Source organism: Talpa occidentalis, unplaced genomic scaffold (assembly GCF_014898055.3).
Source record: "Talpa occidentalis isolate TD23 unplaced genomic scaffold, MPIMG_talOcc4v2.1 talOcc4.15, whole genome shotgun sequence".
In the NCBI taxonomy this organism is placed as follows: domain Eukaryota; kingdom Metazoa; phylum Chordata; class Mammalia; order Eulipotyphla; family Talpidae; genus Talpa; species Talpa occidentalis.
The window spans coordinates 21,996,959-22,020,283 of record NW_023601543.1 but is presented as its reverse complement, the minus strand read 5'-3'; the positions used below and the strand labels follow the sequence as shown (position 1 = coordinate 22,020,283).

The following is a 23,325-nucleotide window of genomic DNA, read 5'->3' as shown; positions in this document are numbered from 1 at the left end:
CTTACTCGTAAGTATTAAGTAGATGTCACTAGTTCACAAATAATTTTTATTCAAACTATCATACACAGGAATACCTCCAAAAAAATCTACTCAAACAACTTCAAGGGTTAAATAGTATCTCCAACTCCTCCCCGCCCCCCACAAGAAAACTGTCTCATAGAAATCATCAAAGAAATTGGAGAAAGTATTTACCAATACTTTAGTGACAAAATATATTTAAAAGTTTTTTTTTTAAAAAAAAAGTGCCTCTAATACAAATAAACCATAGTCAACATTTTACCTTAGAAGATTTTTGCATAGTTAATAGAGAGCAAAAGGGTCCCCAAGTACACTCAGCAGGAAAAACTTATTGGAAACACAAAGAAAATACACAAAACACACACATATATCAAACAAGTTTGGAATGTCCCATTCCAAAAACGTGAAGCATTCTTGAACATTTAGAAATATAAAATGGGGCCTCCCCTGGTGGTGCAGCGGTTGAGCGCTGGGCTGCAAGGCTGCCCGCAGCCTCTGCGGCGCCGGTTCGTTCCCCGGCTGCCGGAGAGGGTCCCACACACAAAAATATTTATATAAAATGTACAATGGCCCCAAATGAGCTGCCGGTAGCAAGGAGTTGATTTTAGGAAGGCTATTCAACCACTTTCCTGCCTATGAAAACATTAAAAAGCACCAAGAGCAAATATGACTTCTCCTGAGAACAAAGATCCAAGGCCTGCATCAAACATGGCAGTGAAGTATTTCCAGCAAATCTGCTATCAAGACAATGCAAAATTTATGAGTGGGAAAGTGGGAATGAAGAGTTTTCCAAATTTCCAAGAGGGTAACAACCCCCATAAGCAGGTGAAGAACACTTTCTTGCAAAGGAACTCAAGTTATTATTCTTCTGTGAACAATCAACTGATTAAAAAAAAAAAAAACCAACATAATTCTTTGTCTAATCTCATTAGGCTCCCAAAGACATCAACAAATACCACCAAATCTACACCAAAGTTCAGTTTCAATTTCTCTTAGACTTAATGTTCAGTATTCTATTTTGTGGAATTCCAACCACTTTAAACAAAAGACTGCCTCTCTCCACCCCATCCTCTGCAATCTTCAAGATCCCCAAACTCTAAATGCATGTTGAACATTTATTTATATTCATTTATTTATATTTTGCTTTAATAAATTGCTAGCACTCATTTGTAATTATCTCTCATAGGCAAACAACTAATATGCTAAAGCCTTTAAAAAGAATTCCACTAAGAAAGATAGCCCACGTAATATACTTTATACTATTAATTTGCTTAACAACATTATTCCTCATATATCAAGTAGAAATAAACTTCAGCCAGGTAAATTCACCCCAACAACAAATAAGCAGAGTACAAATTAATCAGATTACTACTCTGATGGCAGCTACAGTAGCAACTATGGAGTGTAATTACCATTACATTCTAGAACTAAAAATGCTGTCACCTACAGAGTGAAAGGAAGAAAACGATTAAACATGTATTTTAAATGTAATTTTATGCAGGCTCAGTGTCCCACTACTTTAATATTTAGACTTGGAAATGTCAAAAACCCTCAGTCACATCATAGGAAACACTGATTTCATTCACAGAACACTTGGTTTCTATTATGGACAACTGCATAAAACAGGATAAGAAGACAACATACACAAAAGCTCTTCAAAGCATTTTATGAACATTAACTAATCACTTAAAAATACCTGTGAAATGTGTATATCAGCCATGTAATAAACAAAGGACAACGCTGGGACTTGGCCAAGGCCACAAAAAGAGTCATTCTTGGCAAAATCTTACAACACAGAATTCCTTGGCTCCCAATGTAGAAAGAGAAGATTTTTAATAACTTTTAGAACCTTTACAAATCATCTTGCTCACTACCCTCATCATGTAAATAAAAAAGCTGAAGCTTAGAAGTTAATGTAGCCAATGTCACACTGCTAGCTAGCAGTAAAAATGGCACTAGAAACCAAGTCCCCATCTCCTAGGCCAGGCCAGAGCTCTAGAATGCCTATAGCCCCTACTTCTCAATAGAGACTGTTCTACAGATGTGTGTTTCTTTATGAAGTAAAGCACATTTTACACATCTCAATATATTCTAAAGAAATAAGAACTATTAAAAGCTATTTATTCCCCCAGTTGCATGTACCCTTAAAGATAGAAGTGGGAAACACCAAAATGGTATAGAAAGACCATTTTCAAAATCTTAATTCCAGAAAGTGTTTAAAATTAAGCCAGTTGCATTATGGGAAAATAGCAAACTATGCAGGTGACAAGCTATCTTTTTTCCCTCAGTATAAATGTTTCTCAATTAAAAGAAAAATTAAAAGCGAATTAAAATTTTCTTCATAGTAAAATTTAACTTGTTTGCTGTGGTTTGTCTAGAGTACCACCACCTCACTAAATGAATTGGCTAATATGTTGTGTATCTCACCTCTTCTCTCCATATTTTCCTGATAATCCCTAAGAGATGACCTATCTTTTTCTTGCAAGTTTTGCTTAATCCTGTGGTAGGTACAACTGAAGACTAATAGCATTAATACAGTTTGTGTGAGCAGGGACTGTGTAATCTTCTCCTTAGTATTGACAGACCAATCTGGGATAGCCATGAGACTTTAGTTGCTCATAGAAGATTGTAAATCATGCCAAATTATGTGCTCTGTTTATGTTCTACCAATCAGTACAATATTCAGATGGCAACCAAGTAGGACTGTTAAACCCTTTAAAGCACACACCCCAAAATGAACTTCTGGACAACAGTAAATGTCTTAATACATTATGGGTTCTTTATTATAGAAAACAGAACTGTTCACATGAATGGCTACATAGACAGGTGTGTGTATGTGCATGTGCATGTCCTTCATTTACGGAAATTGAATGTCCAATACATTAAAAATTTCCTCCTAGATACTCAGATATGTAGCCTTGCTTAGATCAAATGGAAAATCCCAGATGTTTCTCACAGACAACTACATTGGAAAGTCATCATTTCATCTTTTATAAGCACCTTGTCACATATCCTTACCATAACTGTGTAGATCCTTCAAGTCCCACAAAGAATTTACATAGGCTACTGTAGCTCTGAGTATGCCCTGGATTAATATAGTCCCTATCTATAATGCCAATAAGCAGAAAATAACAACTGCTGTGCAGGTACATACTCATGCACATGCTTGTGTGTGCGCATACAGAATTTTCTCATACCACGAAGACTTAAGTAATGGGAAGCACTGTTCCCATCTTTAACATTTCTAAGGAAAAAGAAGAGTGCTAAGTTGATTTTTTGGAGGGGGGATGGGGAGCAGACCAGCAACTAGAGGAGTTGATAAGCTGGTAAAACAGGAAACAATAGGTAAAGGGTGCAAAGAGGAAAACAAGAAAGGCAAGGAAGGTAATGACTGGCAGAATGGAAGTGGTTCCAGGTATTTATGTAGCACTTTTCATTACAGGGGGTTAAAGGAGTTCAGGTAGGGGGACAAAAATCAAAGGAACTGAGCAGATAACAAAAAAGATTCAGTTGTTGAAGACCCACTGACCCACAAATCCTGACAAATTACTTTCACTACATTAAAAAAATCAGCACTGAATGAGAAATGTAGAACTTCTTGCATTTCCTTCTTCTTCCTTATTGCTTTCTGCAGTATCCATATTCTCTATGACTTCTTAATTTTTATTTTTGGCTACCCTGAGCACTTCCCTCATAAGAGATTCTCAGTGCCTAAGTAACTCTTTGACAGGATTCAACGAAATTAATTATTAAGTATTCCCAGCTACTAAAAACTGCCTTAAACTCCAAACCAAAGTGTTTATGTGTGCTGAGAGTGTTGGTAGGGGAAATCAATGATTTTTAAATATATACTATTTACATATCTGAGTTCACATTACCATTTTTAAATTGCTTTTAAAAAGCAATCTAGAGAGATTGTTTATCATCATCAAATAGGAATAATGTATCCAGTGCTCCAACAAGAGGCTATTCTACTTCATCTGCTTGAGATGCCGATCCCAAATTCCTCTTCCTTCTTCAAGAATGAATCCCTGGATCTTTTAATCTTCCTAATTGAGCACTATTCCTGGCACATTGGAAAGTACTTAATAAATATTTGTTGAGTAAATTGAAGAAGTTTATAAGCAGAGGAGTGACAAATAAGAATTATGTATTGAAGCCAGGAAAGTTTATTAAATGCTGTTACTGATTTTGCTATTACTAAAACCAGATTTAAGGTAAAAGGAATATTCATCTGTGCATTTGATCATTTTAGGCTCAAAAATCCTTAAAATAAAAAATTAAATGTACATTATCTTGTGAAAAATAAGTAAATGCTGAAGAAAATCACCCAGAATACAAGCTATTTTAAATGAAAATATAGTGAGGATTATTTATAGTGAGGATGGGTTGCTCTAACGAAGAATCTCCGCTCTAAACTCAAATAATGCAAGCTGTCTCTCTGTAACCTCAGAAGTAACTTCTTACATTACCATGGGTAAATGAAATAGACAAATCATTGCCGGATTTTCTGATGTGTCTACACACTAAACCTGCATCTTTATCAAAATAAAAAGCCATGAAAAATGTAGTGTTACCGAAACAAAAGCTAAGAATATAGCTCTATCTACTGAATAAGAAATACATTCATATGAAACTTTTCAAAGTTTTACTGCTTTGTTTTTCATTTTGGTGACACCAAATACAGGAGCAAAGTACAAAAGTTGCATGAAGGCAATGTAAGAGGTAATATTACAATCTTAATTTTCAAAAATCTTGAGTTACATTGATAAGAGTAAACAATTTCTAATGATTAAAAACTTTTAGTGAAAGCACAAAACAAACCCAATCTCAAAACGCATGCTGGTTAAAGAAAGTCAATGTGATTTTGATATGAGAAAATATAAAACAGAATTCATGTTCTAGGTTGCCCTGGGTTTTAGATGCAATTGAAATTTGGGTTTCTTGACTGTCACTCTATCTACTTCAACTAGTAAGTTCAGAACCTCTTCATGCCTTAAAAAGCAAATATTTGTTTCAAATTATCACTTATTTCTCAAGGAATTCTGAAGCTACACAACATTAGAGTAAAATACATCTTCCCTTTAGGTAGCCTATATTTGTTCCTTATTCAGCTTTATGTATTTATTTTTATTTTTTTAGATTTATTTATTTATGCATTTATGCCAGAGATGCGGGGGTGGGGTGTGGGGGTGTGTGTGAGAGGATTCACCAGAGACAGAGTGGGGAACAGAAAAGGCAGGCTGACCGAAATACACTGCTGAGGGGAGCAGCTGGCGAGACAGGAGAGGTGGCTTTGCCATGTGGGTAGCTCCCTGACAGGCCAGGGAACAAACTCATGCTGCGAGGCTGTGGGTTGCTTCATAGTGTGGTGCTTAACCCCTTGCGCCAACAGGGAGGCCCCTCAGCTTGATAAATCAGAGACCCTGTGGAACATTTTATGAGTCTTCCACTATACAGGGTCTGGTCATTTTGTTTAAAGTCCTATGATACTCTTTAGTCAGGAACATGACTTAAGGAAAACACTTATTTTTAGAGATTTCCACATTACCAATTTTTGAGATTCAGATTTGTAAAGCACGGAACAATATAACTTGTATTCCAAAAAGGGCAAAGAGATAAGATCAAGTTTAAATTGAAAATCTAAACAGGGAACATGCATTATCAAAATGATTGATTAGGACCATGTTTTTCCATTTGTTAATTTAAATGCATTTGTTAAACTGAGGCATCCTTAGTGTATTGGCCATTACTGACAGTGTAAGAGAGACTCCTTGAACTTCACAAATACCAAATCAATCAACTCACTGTGCCTAGCCCAAAACCTGGTAAGAGGTGCATGCTTCACAAATTAGGTTCATTCATCAGTATGTACTGAAAACTTAGGAATTTGCTAGGTGTTACAATTATACAAAAGAACATGCATTCCCTGGCCATAAATCCTTACAATCTAATCAGGCAGATGGCATATTCCCATAAGAAACATGAGTAAGCATAAATATATTGTTCCAGTAAAGCCTGAACTATCCAGAAGTCTGGATCGCCTAGTTTCTAGCCAATTTTTAAAAAAATAATTTAAATTGAAAACAACTGGCATAGGTTAACTCTTAAAATAGCAAAACTTCCCTATTTTCACTTTTGGGTGGAAATATTTCTGCCCTTCATCTTCGTCAAGGCTAAAATGGACACAAACCTTTTGAAAATACCATAGGCACCACAAGGCATAGCAGTTTTTGTGATATGCCACAGATGTAGTTACAGGAATGTGTGAAAGTCACATCTGTCATTCCTTACCCTTGCCCAACTCCAGCCCCCACGTGCTATGATGTAAACACGGATACTGGGGATGGAAAAGTCACTTTTTTCTTACCCTCCAACACGTACACCAAGAGAAAAGTCCTACACCTTGAAGGCAGAAGTTCTCAAATTTTAATCTGCATAAGAATAAGCCTTCGCAAATATTTAAAATGTAGAGGTCTGGAGTTGGGACCCAGTACTCTGCATTTTAAACAAGTACATCAGCTGCTTTTTACAACTAGCTCACTAAACTTGGAAAAATACTGCTTTAAAGTCAAGTGGCTAACACCCATTCAAGACAGTCCCAGTGAGAGCGAGACCGCGAGACCGTGTATTCTCTCTCGGCCCCTGGCATATCAGCATTGGCTGCTCACCACTACTTGTCAGTCTGCACTGTCCAGCCATTATCTCGCCCTCCCACACTCCAGATCCTTCCAGGTCTGGGAGCATCTGAAAGCAAGGTCTCCAGCTGGCTGACAGCAAGGTGCAGAGGATGACAGAGAGACGCAAGGCGGGAAATGATGAGGTACAGCAGTTAGGAAATAGAGGCAGTATAAATTATATTGATTATGTAACACAGAAGAAAAAATTAAAAACTTGTTTCAAACTTTTTCAATGAGGAAAAATGCGAAAGAGGACAGAGCTGGGTACCTGTGGTGTGGCGCTGCCATTAGCTAGCTCTGTGAGCTACTGCATGATTGTCTCTCATCCCTAAAATAGGGAAGATGACACCTTCTTTGCCTAACTCATAGCAATGGTATGAAAACCAATTGAACTTAGGTTTTGAAAGCACACTGGAAAATATAAAGCACAATGCAACGGTGTGTGGTATTTTTTAACGGAATAATTTATCATTTTGGTGTCTTCACAATCACAGTACTCCAGACATTACTGAAAATTTTCTTGACGACTAAACGTTTTCTTAGTACTTTAGGGTCTTTTTTTATGAAAATAAATACTCATTACAATAAGGTAGAGGAAAACGCAGACCCTTGCACATACCCTGAAGTTGATTTTTTGAACATATCCTTGAAATCGGCTTGTTTTAAAGACAATTGCCTCCGTCTCCTGAAAGTGGAGTGCAAAAAAAAAAAAAAATCTGGTTAATTGTGGCTTTACTGCATTTAATTCAAAATTTCAAGCACACACCACAAGTATTTTAGCTGAAAATTAATAAAACATATTCATAAATCCTGAACAGTTAAGACCACACAAAATAAATTTTAAATGTCTAAATTAAGTTTGAAAATGTAGCTAGAAAGTGTAAGCTTCTATTTGTTTTGAGAAGCTCTCTTAATGTTCAGAAAGTCTGCAATAGAGACTGACATTAAAAACAATATTTATTGGCAGCTGATCGAAAACACTAAACTAGCCAAATTTAGACATAAGGAAACACTTTTCCAGTAAGTATAGACTCAGCCTTGGAATGTTTTGTCATTTTCTAGCTTTTTTTAGCCTAAAGTTCAATTCTTTGCTGATATACTGTTTTGCCATAAAAACCTGAAAGCAAATGACACACATTACAAGCATTCAGAGAACAGATGGCTAATGTTCTTCTAGGTTCATTTACTACCAATTTTCCTATTTTCATACTGTTTGTAATTAATAAAAACATATAAACAGATATACTGTCTCCTAACCAGAAGATTTTTGAATTTTTTTTTTTTTGTGAAGTTCTGTCATATAGCTAACCCCTATGGGTTGATAAAAAGGCAACGAAGAACAGACATACTTCTGCTACTGCCTCAGGAATGCAGTTTTAAAAATAGACTACTGCAGTATATGTTGTCGACAGTCAACCAGCAAACAATTAAAGTATTCAAGCAGGTGTTTGAGAAGCTTGAAGACAAAATTTAATATATAATATATTTAAATTATTTCATTTATGTTGCTATCAGCTTATAAAAGGTAAACATTAGGAAGCACTACCTTTATCTAACTTTTTCTTCAAAACAAACAGTTCGGGTTTTTTTTGTGTATGGGTCATCTCACACGAACATTGCATTATTAAAGTTACAACTAAAATCAAAGTCATAGTTTAATGGTCTCTTAAGTAAGACCTTGGCAGAGACCTTATCTAAAATGTCCTAAATCTAACAGCTTCTTTGCAAAAGGTTGACAGCAAGTATTTTATTTCTACTTTAGAATAATAAATTCAAAACGGCATCTGCTAAATGGCAATACTATTTCAAAGACTACTTTTAAATGCTATACACATAAAAATGATTATTTTGAATAACAAAAAGCTACAATGGTTAAATTCATATTTGTTATGTTTTAGCACTAAGCCTCACCAAGCAAATAACAATTATATCATTTCTTTTGCTTAAAATACATTAAAGTATCTTTAAATACAGCTTATTTTATATTCCTATTAATATTATTCCTTTCCTTTGTGTATTTAAGAAGAATCTGGTGTGCCACCTTCTGGCAACTGAGTGAAATTATGTCTCTCTGCACAAGTCACTATTCTTTATTTTAACTTTAAAAAATTACATGTATTTCTTAACCTGCATTACACTTAAGCTATATAAATATACCTATATACCACAATCTGAAATAAAATGCTCTTTATGGCTTTTTCCTCCAAAAATCAAGCTTTATACATGCTTCCTATGATTTTTGCATGGTTACCAATATGTCTCCTGAATTCTACAATACATATAAAATTGATTTTTGTACACCGCTTCACAGCCACATATGAAAACAACAGGCTTGCTATTTTAATGAATAAGTAACAGCAGTGAATAAAGGAAAAGAAATGTCTCTTACCAATAAGCCCATTTTTCTCTTAAGGTTTGAACTCTCATCATTTGTCATGTTCTTGTGGATCCCTCTCTCATCAAATTCTCTGGAGTTTTAAAGTTGAGAGCTGTGATGCACAGCTAGGCTCTGCTACACAGTAGCGCCCCCCAGTGCATCTGTCTGGTATAACACTTCAGTCGGAGCTCCCAAAAGCAGAACCAGGTTTTATATATTCAAAATCCTATGCATAGCACACCTTCCGTGGACAGGAAATTGTACTCGGAGCGGCTGAACTACTTATATTTCATATCTTAACTCCTGATCAGATTTGAAGATCAGAACCACATGAGTCGCGAGCTTAGTTGCAGTAAATTGAACAGGAACAGAGTGTTCATCTTTAGAGCAGAGGTGGGGTGAAGCAAATACTAACACCAGGAGATCTGACTAAGAAAACATGTTTACCTGAAAGCAACCCTATTTTTGTAAGGTAGCTGTCCTGTTATTTGTCATATTACCTTACATCTTTATTATCTTTAACTCTTCCCTCTCTTCTGCCCCTACTAGCCAGCCATTAAGTCCAATTTTTTAATTCTTCAGCAATTTCCCAGGAAACCATGTCCTTCTGTTTGTTTTTTTTAACAAATGAGCTACTTCAAAAAACATATATAACTGGTCTCTCTCCATCTCTATCTTCAACCTATCAATCTCACTGCTTTTAGATGATTCTCTTAAAATCAACTATTCATGATGTCAATTAAGTATTATATATATTTGCTACATGTTATGTAGATACTGTGCTAGATGATGTAGCTATAAACCTGAGCAAGCTAGTCCCTTGCTCTCAAGCTTCCAGTTTAGTGAGCTCTGATAGGACAAGTACAGTACAGAGCTTTAATACTGTATGTCCAGGATTCTACAGCAACAGAGGAACAACAATCGTGCTGCAACTTGGTCTAAAAGTTGAGGCACTCACCAGATGGGCTCTAGAAGAAATAGTCTATGTAGACATGCAGAAGTCTGAGGAGTATAACATGTTGGAAGGATTGGGAAAGTCTTCAATAGAAATGGAAGGAGTTCAGGGTACGTAGTGTTGAAGGAAGTAGATTTGGGGGTATGTAGAGACCACACATCAGAGGAGGCCTAATATGGAAGTGGAGAGGTTTAGATTTTATCCTATGAGGTATGACAAACCACTTGCTGAGTGAATGGTTTCTCAAGGGATAAATCAAGCAACTAATAAGCTCAGCACTAAGAACTCACTATACACTTCTCCAATTCACTGTCGTAGTATCCCCTAACACTAACTATCCATGCTCTACCTCACAAACTTGCTTTGTTCCTTCTCTCCTTTGCTCCTGCATGAAATGTCTTCTCCAACCTACTTTTCTGAACTCACCTTCCCCTTCTAGCTTTGTTTGAGTAAGGAGCAAACTCTGAGCCCATGAATAATGTCCTGGATGAATTCCAACCCTACACTGCATTGAAGAGGTATCAGGTGCTAAGGAGTGTAACTCCCCAGTATGACATGAATCTGAATTCCTGATTTAGGGCGGGCATGGGAGGTGGTCGCTGGGAACTAGAGATAGAGTTATGCACCCATGCTTGGTTAATAAACTGAACACATGCAGAGTGGCACCTTGCTTCTGTGACCAAACTTGTACTCTGGTACTGCTGGAAATGAGACTTTGAGGAGACACAAAGAGGAGAGATATATAGAGACACTTGGAGGAGATACTTAGAAGAGGCAGGTGGGTGAGAGACATGTGAGGAGGCTGTCCTTGGCAGATACAATGGCAGACGTTATCTTGATTTGTCCTTTGACTTTAAGTTTCTCCCTCTCCTGTCCCAGCTGCTTGTGACCTGCTTAACCCCTTTCTTGTGGTTCTGCACCATAAGGTACCTAAGACATGGCAAGTTTTCTGACTTCAGTGGCCCCACTTCAAGCTGACCCTGTTTGGCTGGGCATTTGTTCAGAGGGGATGTGTAATTCAGGGGTGGGGGAGTTATTGGGAAACTTATTAGGAATATTTTTTCTTCTCTCTATGCACACTGATTCTATTAAAAGTCTTTCATACTAAGAGTCTGCTTCCTTTGCCTTTGTATGGCAAATGGATGGACCCTTTAGAGAGCATGCGTCCCTTAACAGTTTGGGGTCACTGGGCACTCCTTGATCACACACTAACAGATCCAACTTAAATTCCATTCTTTACAGTGATGTCTTCTATGGTAATTTGAATCTATAGCTTTCAAATGTTTCTCCACCAGACAGAGCATGTGCTCTTTCTAATATATAGTACACAATGTTCAAGAAACTTTTTGACTCTGCAGTGAAACAAGATGGTGAGGAGATGACACTAAGTTAAAAGTCCAAGTATGAGAGTAAGTGGGCTAGGAAAGTCCATCATTACAGACTCTATAGTACACACTAATCTCAGTACTCGCCTTCACCACATTGCACCCTGAAAAGGAAAGGTTGTGAATTGTGAATAGAATTAGGTATGTGTTGGCAGCAACTCTACATTACTATCCCTTTCTGCATTGTTGGCTATATCCATCACAGTTATGGTTCAAAATTCCAGAATTGAGAAGAGATACCAACAAAATAGTTGAATGACAGAGCTGTGATTTTTTTTTGGGGGGGAGGGAGGAAGCTGTAAAAGCAGGGAGTGGGGAGAGGAGGAGGAAATTGTGATTTTGTTTTACTACTTGCAGTAAATGCCCCGAATTCACTTGAAGATCCATATAATAAATAAAATGAATTCATGAAGACCACAGAAAGGGAGTTGGATGCAGAAGGTTTAGAATCTCATGAGGTGTTAAAGGAGAACATCCAAGAAGAAGGGAGTGTGTGTTGTTTTGTTTTGTTTTGTTTTTAAGGCTAATAGTTTTAGCTGGGAGATGAATCTAGCACAAGAAGCTTTACCAGAGAAACAAGTCCTGGAGTGTAAATACTTAATGGAACCACACCCCATTATGCTTAGTGTCAAATACTCAGAGGAGCTTCGGCTAATGTTGGCATTTAGTATTCAGTTTCTGTCTCATTCTTTTTATGTATGCATAATATCTTGGATTTATGCAATAATGCAAAAACGATGGTGTTTTCTTAGATGTTAAAGTGGATTAAGAGGACTCTGCCAATAATTTCAAAAGGCTGTTAATATTTGAAAATATTTTCCCAATCACTTAAAATTCCCAAATAAAAACTGTCTACACCTTCTTTCTTGTTTAGTGGATGGCAAAACTGATCATTTCCCACTAACTTCTAAAAAAAATTGAAATTCCAAAAAAATGGAGAATGTGATTTTGTGTATTTGCCATACTTTTCTCAAGGAATCTTCAAAGAAGGGCAGTACTTAGAAGACATAAAAATGATTTAATACACAGGATCTTCAAAAATACGCTTTTAAACTATGCATGAATGGTACCAGAGATATTAAGCAAAGACAAAACAAGCCAGATCATTTCCTTATTGAGTTTTGTGGAAAACCGAACAATTGCCAGAGTATTTCCTTCAGGACTAGCCAAAAAAAAAAAAAATGCAATAATCATTTTATATTCTACTTTGAAACAGAATAGGTATTTTTACCCAAATTCACATGAATTAGCTCATCTGAAAGTTGTAAAAAGTTGTAAAAAGGAGAAAGAGGAATAAATAGCTCCTAGTAGTGCACAGTCTCTCATAATATTAGTGATGACAGGGTCTATATTTGTCTAGTATAAATAATTCACTTACATTCCATTCAAAATAGCATCATCATGTTATCTTAACCATAGCAGTACACTTCTCCTTTGTTCTGGTGGATATAAGATGGCTCAAAGCAGGATGAGAAGTAGTTTATAGTTTTTTATTGTGCTGAGAATCAATGATCTAAAGAATGGTTGGGCAGGGGTATTTACATTAGGAGCAACTGCTCATATTCCAATGGTCTAGAAGGTCATATTTCAGGTGAATGATCAGATTCCAGTAGTATTACCATTCAAGCTCATGGGAAGGGCGGGTCAAAGAGAAAAAAAATGAATGGATGTGCCTTTTCCTGTTATTATTAACTCTGCCTGCACTGTCACTGGATCAGGAAAAAAGGCAAAGGAAGAAGGCCAGTTTCTTAACCAACCATCCCATTTGAATGAAAACATTCGAATAAATCTCTAAGATGTAACATAACTCAGGTAATACCACTATCCAATAACACAAATGATTGAAGATAATTCATGAGTAATTCAAACTACCTGATATCAATTATTAAAGGTTGACTATGAAATACACAAAGTCATATTTTATTAACTTAAATCTTAAGTTCATTATTATTTAATAGTAATTACTATTTAATAGTGCAAGGGGCTAAAATACATATAATATAGCATTGGAAAGAAGGGAATTTCATCATGTTAGTTTAGAAACAGAAAAAAGCTAAATAACATTCCACAGATAGAAAAGCAAATATATGGAGTTAATGAAGATGAATATTTCTATTTGTCAATTATTTTTCAATCTAATTTTGCTATCCAGATATTCAATGAAATGCTTTCCTTATTTTAAAGGTCAGGTGATTGCCTCAGCCAGCAGGATTCCAAGTAAAGTAATTTATTATACCTTTTAAATTTTAACAGTCTTATTTTCATCTTTACCCCAGCCCTGAGGTAAGCAATGCAGGTGTTAATATTCCCATTTTATTAGTAAAGAAAGTTATTAAATGACTTGGCTGAAGTGACAGAGCTGCTGCAGGAACTGAGAAACAAGAATCCAGGTCCTCTGACATCTAATTCGGTATTCATTAATCACTTCTGTATTGTATTAATATTTATTTTAGGGGTGGAAATGCAAACATGACTCCTAAATACCACCAAAGGTTGGGGGGCGGGGAGGGCTTCTCACCATGATCACGGGGAAGTAAATGGCTGGGGAATATAAGGAATAAGTCAAAGGAGATATGGATGCTGTATGATTACAGTTACAGAATGAGAAACCTATACCCACCCCAGAAATGCCTTCCCAATATCAATTCACAGCGCTCACATTTACCCCTCAATTAGCGATTTCTTGTCACCAACCTCAAATATGCCATACTCTCTCCTGCCTCAGTGGTTTCACATATGATTTTTTTCTACACTTTGAATGCTCTGACTCCCTTGCTAGCAAGCAAATCTTCCATCACACTTAAGTCTACAAGCTTACCTCCTTCCATGAAACATTCCTATAGCAGACCCTCATGCTATGTTTTCTAAACTCCCATGGCTCTTTGAACATCATAGCTCCTGCCACTTTGACTATAACTGTTTCTATAAACTAGACAATAAACTTCTGAGAGCTGCAACAGGGTCTTCCTTATGTTTTTATTAACTCTAACTCAGTCCCTGTCACATAGCAACCCAATTATAGGACATAATTCTGGTGAAATCAAGTGAGCAGAGATAGGATCACCTCTCCTCTAAGACTAAATGGTTTTCTGGTGATAATTATGCAAGAAATCATTGAGGGGACTTATTCCTCCAAAACTAAAATGTACATGGTAAGAAATACATGAAAAAATTAGAATTGCAAACAACATACCTAAATGACTCACTTTGAGGTTTCTGATACCCTATGTGTGCCTAGCAAGGAGCCTACAATAGTACATATATAACACCTTTTTGATGGATAGTTGGATGGATGGATGGATGGATGGATGGATGGATGGATGGATGGATGGATAGGTTAATGGCTCAATAAATGACTGCTAATAGAACTGAACTGCTTTTAGCAATCTATATTGACCTCAGAACCTACAAAGAAAATACAACCCAAATCCCTTGCTTTTAGGGTTCCAGGTTTATAAGGAAAAGGGTAAGGAAGGTCACCCCCTGGCAGACACAGAAACCACAGGACATTTTGGGACAGCAACAAGAGAAACTTAACCAAAAGATAGAGGTACTGCAGGCAATTTCTGATGGTGAGACCCTACCCACAGTCCTGGGCCCTGAAAGGCCACTAAGAGCTGAACCTAAGATTCATTGTGGAAAGTTCTAGCAAAGCAGATTAAAAATCTATATGGCTATATTTTGTTCCTGTTGTGCTATGCAAAATAAATAAAAACTAGTTTATTGAAACTAGACATAATTAGCAAATGAGTTTTACTGTAATTATTTGGTAGAATTGGAGAGAAAGGCAAGAAAGAAATACGTTTCAGTAACTTTTTTTGGAATATCAGATTTTGGTCCTCTTAATCATTTTTGAAGTTTTTGTTTTTTCACGTGTGAACTGGACTGGATCCTGAATTTTTTAACTGGCTATAACTTTTCAAACTAATATTTCCAGTTTTTCTCCCCGTCTTTTTGGCTTGCAATGATGGAAAACCAAAACTACTTTTGAAAACAGAGAACTTTATCAAATTCAGACACATCACCGATATGGCTGTGCCTAAATGTGACTATTGCTATTTTTGTGAATGTCTGAAGCCAGTGAATTGCAAATGAGTAAACCACTGCCTGCCCCCACCTCATATGAAGATGCTTCAAACCCCAGCCTCGAAATCTCACTCAATTGGATTCCCTCAGGACTCCCAACTGGAGAGGTTTCCCTTAATCTTTAGCCTTTTTCCCTTTTGTTTCGATAGAGATTGTTTATGATTATATTAGCTTAACTTTAGATTCACCTACAAGAAGCCCTTCAGAAATTGACCACAACTGTTTAACTGGATTGATCTAGTCTCAGGACTGAGAGACTGGTTTAATGAAACAATTGAACAACTCAACTTTTGAAATGTGGAACATCTTGAGACATTCCAAAGGCAAGGCTGTAGGGAAGCAAAAACCTGCCAACCCAAAACTTGTCATTGGGAAGTGTTTATTTTTCATGAGAGGGGCTCTGAAGTCTGGTAAGAGCTGCTTTTGATGTTCAACCTAAACTTTTCTCTGTAAGGGTCTTTCCTAGGAAGACACAATCTCTTTGCAATGGAGAAAGCAAAAGTAACTTTGTTTTTCCCAGTAAACCCCTTAGTTAAACACCCTTTTCTCCCCATAACTTCCCTTGTCCTAGCTAAGCTATTTAAGATGGCATCTAAAGCCACCTGTGTAAATTACTCAGTCACAGTGGGTCTCTGCTGTGTATACAGGAGGTTTACATGCTATTGTCCTTTTGGCTTTTTTCTCTTATTTATCTGCCTGAAGCTTATTTAATTATTTGCCATCCTACAAGAAGCCAGAGGGATATGGGATTATTCCTTTGCATCATGACACAAGTAACTCAAATGATATGGTGAGCAATCAAGTATAAAATTCACAAATACACACTAAAACTCACAGATAAAGCACAGGAAGGCCCAATACTAGCCCCTGTAATTTTAAGAATGAGAAAAATACACATATTTGATTAAAGATGTATGAATGCTCTGTTCCAACATGAGGATAATAATTTAGGCTAAACAAAATGTCTCAAATCCCTTTCTCACCCCTTTTCCTGACCTCTCCCTTTATGCAAACAGGAAGAATAGAGATATCAGTGACATTAATATAATAAACAATACAAAGTATAAAAGGTAAGTTAACATAGGAAGACACCAGTCACAATGTTACAGCATCCCCACAGAAGTGGGAGGAGCATCACAGTGCTGTGGCTCTGGGAATGGATGCCACTTACATGTGGCAGCATTGGACTACAATGCCCACCATGCCATGAACCAGACTTCCTGAATGCAGGGCAGATGGGAATGTAGAAGGAGAGGAGCTGACATATATTGGAGGTGGAACAATGGAGAAGGAAGTCAAGTGGGAGAGACACACACACGGATGGGAGACCTTTCTTTGCCTTTGTGCACACGGATAGCCAAACCTTTAGAAGGGACAAAATGGGTTTTCCCTTTTAACAGTGTGGGGTCCTTGAGTACCCCTCAGTTGCACAATTTCACCAATATGATTTAACATATGCATAAGGTTCTAGAGAAGGGGGGAGGTTCCTGCAGTTGTAAAGGGCACTATTACAGGTTATAACCACTGTCTTCTTTGGGTATGTGCTGGGGTATGCCTAGAATACCTGAAGGTTTTTATTAAAACGAAATAAATGTGGTTGGGGCAGGGTAAAAATAATAAATAAATGTGGTCTTATAAAAAAAAAAGATGCCATGTTTTGCTAACACTGTATTTGAATTTGGCTATAGGGACACAGAAACACAGTGTATAAACCCCTAAAGGCTAGCTGGAAATGTAAGTCATAAAAGCCTCTAGGATCCTGAATCCTAAAGGAAAGATTGGCTCAGAAGCCAGAGAGAAGAGTCAGACAGCCAGGAAGACAGACACTACATGTTAAAAGAAGTCCCAGAACAATAAAAAAAAAAAGTAGCAATAAAAACGGGATTCTTGGGCCTCCCCGGTGGCGCAGCGGTTGAGCACTGGGTTGCGAAGCTGCCCGCAGCCTCTGCAGCGCCGGTTCAATCCCCGGCTGCTCCCCGGCCACCGGAGGAGAGTCCCACATGGCGGCAGACCTCTCCTGGTGCCCTCAGCAGTGTACTTCGGTCCTTCTGCCTGCTCTGCTCCCCGCTCTGGCTCTGGTGAATTCTCTCACCCTCCCGCGCTTCTGACTATACCCAGTACTTGAATAAATAAAACAAACAAATAAATCTTTAAAAAAAAAAAAACGGGATTCTTTATTGCTCAATCACACATGAGCCAAGAGAATTGACACTCCATGATATCTAATCCAAATTTAGAATTATGCCTTCCTTATTGCTTTCATCATCTCAGTCTTCTATTCACAAACTTCCATGACTCCATATTTGTGTAGATGTATTTGTAGACTACACTTTCAAGGTACCCTCAATCCCAGCCCCACCTTACATATTTAACTCCTTTTCCCATTATAGGTCATCTCAGATTTGCACACAATTGGGAAACACAATATTGCCTTACCCATAACTGTCATGGGTGTCTTTATAAAAAATTTAATTGCAAATACCTAGGAGTGGAATTGCTGGATCATATGGAAGCACCATCTTTACCAGGCTGAGGAATCTCCACACAGCTCTCCATAGTGGTTGGACCAGTTTGCACTCCCACAAGCAGTGCAGGAGAGTTCCTCTTTCTCCACATCCTCGCCAACATTTGTTGTAGCTAGTTTTTTTAATTTGTTGTAGCTAGTTTTTTTAAATGTATTATTTCTGTTCCTTGTTCATAATATCAAAAACAAAATCTTCAGTTCATTTTCTCCCAATATGTTCTAGCATTTTCTACAATGTTACTGGTAATCCAACAGGTACCTTCCTAGTTTTAACGTTAGTTCTCAGTTTTATCACTTGGAACATTCAGTCTCACCAGTGCCATTCTCACTGGTGTAAGATGGTATCTCATTGTGGTTTTGATTTGCATTTCCCTGATTACAAGTGATGCTGAACAATTTTTCATATGCCTGTTGGCCATTTGCATTTCCTCTCTGGAGAAGTTCCTTTTTAGCTCTTCTGCCCATTTTTTAACTGGATTATTTACTTTGTTTTTGTTGAGAAAAATACCGGATGGTCTCACTCCTAGCAGGAATTTGGAAAACCTAAATAAGGGACCAGAAAAAAGACTAATTCTAATAAAGTAAAAATCAAAATCAACAAACAACTATAAACCAGAGACACATGGGGGGGAGGAGGGAAGGAGAGATTAGGGTCAAAATAAGGGGGGTGGGAATTGTATGGGGACTATAATCAAGATGAAAATGCATATATTGTGCAAAAATGAAAAATAATGTAAAAATATATAAAATAAAATTTAAAAAATAAATAAAATCAAAGAGAATATAGACCTCAGGAAAAAAAAATTTAATTGCAGCTTATAGTTTTTGTGGATTCAAGAGAGAAAGACACAAAAACAATATGAGGGGGGAGGGAGGTGGGGTAGAAAGGAAATTAGTGAAGGCTTTCCCTGTCCCAAAATATCTTTTCCTACAGTGCCAACTCTCTCCAACAAATTCTCTCTCGAGTCTCTCTCACTGCTTGCTCTGTAAAGCTGCCAGAAATTCCAGCAATTACAGGTTCATTTGTTTTTTTAAAAAAAAGCCTGTTAAAATTATAATAAGTACAGCTGCCAGGATGAGGTAGGTATCACTCATTCACACCAATGTGTGAATGAGTTCAAATAGCAAAGAGTGTTGCCCGCAGGAAACGGGCTGGTGGCAAGGCAACACCTTTTAGAATCCTTGCAACCTTGTTGCCGAGCTATTTGAAGGAAGTTGGTGGTGAGGAGGTATTTGGGGGCACTAGAAAAACTATGCAGAGATAGAGAAAATGAGATATAGGAAAGGGTGCAGAAAGGATCATGGGAAAAAGCTCAACTTCTACTATTCAAATCTTCTAGCCCAGAATCCACATGGTTTTAAATTCTAAAAATAGAACTACATTTCCCAGGTTTCCTTGTGGCTGGTGCCATCTGCCAAGTGGAAAATGGGAGGTCCTATTTCCATGAGAAAGAAGGGAGGAATCATAACTGACTAAGGGGTCCTTAAAAGCCTCTGCCTTTATATGCTGTATCAGTGATCTTTGAAATGCCTTTGGGAAAAACTAATAAAACTGATTTGTATTTTCTGCTTGATTTATTCTGAAAAAAAATTCTAAAAAATAATGGGGTGAAATGGGGATATTTATTCTGTGTTTAAGGACATGAGGCATCAAGGAGAGAGGGGGAGACTTCACAAGGACGAGATGACCTCATCTTTAATCTGAAAATAATTTGAGATTGTCAAATAGAGAGAGGCTGCAAAACCTACACCTGGATGATATCCCCCAAGCTACATTCTTCTAGGTCATTAGAGGGAACAGTGATAGCTTCCTTGATTAGAAAAAAGGCAAGAGCTTCTGCTTAGCTTCAACTGACCATTCGAAATACCAAAGTGACACATACTAGAAAAAGGCCTACTTTGGATATCTTAAGAAAAACCTACCTGACTCTTTTGGGGGGACTGATCCCACACACCAAGTACACTCTTTTCTAAACTATTGTAGCATTTACTACATATTATTCTTACAATAATATGTAGTATTTCTTGAGGTAAGCCTTATGTGTGCTTACCTTGGTTTCAGATTGTGAAGTATAGGTCTACCCAACATGTCCAGAAACAGGATTTACCAAGATATTATTGTGGCATGTGGATTATTTTGAGCTAAGGTCAGTCAAGGCCCTACCAGCATAAAAAAAAAAAAAAAAAAAAAAGTTAAGCTCCGTTAACTACCTAGAACAGTGCAAATTGGGTGTGTTATCCAGAATTAGGATTTTTACCAGAAGTAAGCATCGTGTTGTAGAAATCTGTTTATAAGGAAGACCAAACATGTAGCTTCAGAGCACCTGCTCTTCATCATGTGAATCGCCCTCTCCTCATCACATGACACCCCTCATCATTCCTTGAAGCCTCAGGTCCCTATCCCATTTGTTAGCTGAGAATGCATACCCTAATTTTGCCTCATTTTCTTCAGAGTGAATAGGACTTACTGAGTGGAGATGATGATAATGACTAACATTTGTTTGTCACTTACTATGTGCCAAGTAGTGTTATAAATTCTTTATCCATGTAATCAATTCACTTACTTAATTTTTACTATGACCCTATGATGTAGGTACTATTAATAGCCCCATTTTATAGAACAGACAACTAAGGCATAGAAAAATCAACTGACATGACTGAAGTTATATAGTAGGTAAATATTGGAACTGGCATTTGACCCTGGCAGTCTGGCTCCACAGTCTACTATGCAAGCCCTCTACTACACTCTCTTTAAATGTGAGGCTTTGAGGGAGTACAGGAATGGAGGATGACTGCCAGGTTACTGAAAAGGGTGGAGGCAGAAAAAGCCACAATATATGCATCTGAATACATTGACTGCTGTATGTATTATTTCTGTTCCTTGTTCCTAATATCAAAAGCAAAATTTTCAGTTCATTTTCTTCCAATATGTTCCAGCATTTTCTACAATGTTACTGATAATTCAACAGGTACCTAGTTTTAACCTTAGTTCTCAGTTTTATCACTTGGAACATTCAGTCTCTTCCTAGAATTATTTATAGATGTGGCTTATCTCCTTTATTAGGTTGAAAATATCTAAAGCAAAAAACACCTCACTCACCTTTGATGAACAGCATCTGGGACTCAATAAAAATTAACTGGCTTGAACATAGAATATAATGTTTCTTAAAGTTTCATATTATTCTTTCATCTATGAGTTGTCTTAAATGTCCTATCTGAGCACTACCTTCATTATTTATTTTCTTTAAATCAACCCTTTTACATTTATTTTAAAAGGAAAACTCTGTACTTATTACTGCAAATGGAAAACTACTAAAACTTACCATAATGAAAAAGCAACTATAAAAACAAGTACATGACTCATAAAACAAAAAATGCTTGTACACAACCTAACATCACACTCTATCTTTCCTCCCCGACAGTGCCACACTCACTATACTATATTGTAGAGATATTTTAAATTGAAATGAAATAATATAAAATAAATTTATATATTAAAGAATTAACAATTCTAAATTTATAACTTCCATGGATCTAGTATACCCCAATGTTGGGCATCCACTGCGCTTGTATATTGTCCCTGATATTTACATCACTCCAAATAAAATCTACATGCACTAAGTAGTAGCTCCTTATTCTCTCCTTAAAGTCACTGGCAACTACTAATACGCAGTCTATGGATTTACCTATTTGATATTTCACATACATAGAATCACACAGTAAGTGATCCTTTGTGACTATCTTCTTTCACAGAGCATAATGTTTTGGAGATTCATCCACAATATACAGATCTGAATACTTCATTCCTGTTATGCTAAATATTCCAGTGTAGGCATGTATACCACCACTTGTATATTCATTCATCCATCAGTGAACATTTGAGCCATTTCTACCTGTTAGCCCTTTTGAATAGTGTTTCTGTGAACATATATGTACATGTATTTACTTGGATATCTGTTTTCAATTCTTTTAAGGGTATATACCAAGGAGTAGAATTTCTAGGTCATATGGTAACTATGTTTTAACTTTTTGAGTAATCTCTGGGGTAGGCTTTGTGTAGCACTCTGTGTGTTTCAAAATAACACATAGAATTGGAGGGTTTTGATCACAATGTGTGTCTCTGAACGTGTGACATGCAAGTAAAGAGGGTCATCCTCATGCTACAAAATCATAGATTTAAAAAAATTCTCATTATTTGTATGATAGTTCTTTTGTCTGCAGTTAGCCCTTTTATATCAGTAGAAAACAGTTCAATTACTAAATCAGGTCTTTATATATGAAGATACCTGACTGATTTCATTAAAATCATGCCCTAATGTTGATATTTCCATCACTATCTGATGCCTTTATATTTTAAAAATTCAATTTTATCCATTGTACCACATTAGCTCAACAACAAAACAGAAAAGCACAACAACAACAAAAAAAATAAACTCAAAGACCTGATTCCAATTTGCAATTACATACACTATAAATACTTTGTATATTGGATATAACCTTGCTCTATCCCTGGAGACTGCAGCTATGCATTCTCGGACAAGCCTGAATAGATCAGTAATTCAGTGGGTGTGGATGAGGAGTGTTACCTGCTCTAGTCTTGACTTCAGCAATAATGTCCATGAAATAAGAAGTGTGATATAGGGCCTCCCTGGTGGCACAAGGGGTTAAGCACCACTCTATGAAGCAATCCGCAGCCTCTGCAGCACAAGTTAGATCCCCAGCCAGCCAGGGAGCTACCCACATGGCGCAGCACACCTTTCCTGTCTCGCCCATTGCCTCACAGCAGTGTATTTCAGTCAGTCTGCCTGTTCTGTTCCCCACTCTGTTCCTGGTGAATCCTCTCACCCCCCGCATCTCTGGCCTGTACCCTGGCTCTTGTATGCACAAATAAATAAATCTTTTTTTTTTCTTTCTTTTCTTCTTTTTTTTTTTTTTTTTTTTTTGGTGGGACCCTCGCCGGCGGCCAGAAAACGAACCGGCGCTGCAGAGGCTACAGGCAGCCTCGCATCCCAGTGCTCAACCGCTGTGCCACCAGGGGAGGCCCAAATAAATAAATCTTTAAAAAAAAAATAAGGAGTGTGATATAGCAGGCTTTTTTCCCCTAGTAAGCATTAAGTAAAACAACTATTCAAATTCAAATTGTGAGTATGTGTACCCATTAACTAATCTGTCTCCCACCAGTAGCATGCACACCATACTTCAAAAAAACACTGATCTAATAGCAGCTACTTTTTAATTTTTTTTAATATTTATTTATTTATGCATACAAGAGCTGGGTACAGGCCAGAGATGTGGGGGGG

At 37.1% G+C, this 23,325-nt stretch overlaps 1 protein-coding gene across 6 annotated transcripts in view; it reads right to left on the bottom strand.

The window, feature by feature from the left end:
- KLHL13 (kelch like family member 13) overlaps window positions 1-23,325 on the bottom strand; it is a 162,481-nt gene that overhangs the window by 60,190 nt on the left and 78,966 nt on the right. For 3 of the 6 annotated variants that reach the window (XM_054695594.1, XM_054695593.1, XM_054695595.1), the window contains exon 3: window positions 7,318-7,383. The exons of 2 other annotated variants lie outside the window; for them this stretch is intronic. In XM_054695594.1, coding sequence (XP_054551569.1) covers window positions 7,318-7,383 — 66 coding nt within the window. Of the gene's footprint in view, window positions 1-7,317; window positions 7,384-9,087; window positions 9,185-23,325 lie in introns of those variants that run through there. One more of the 6 variants, XM_037512041.1, reaches the window with a different exon arrangement.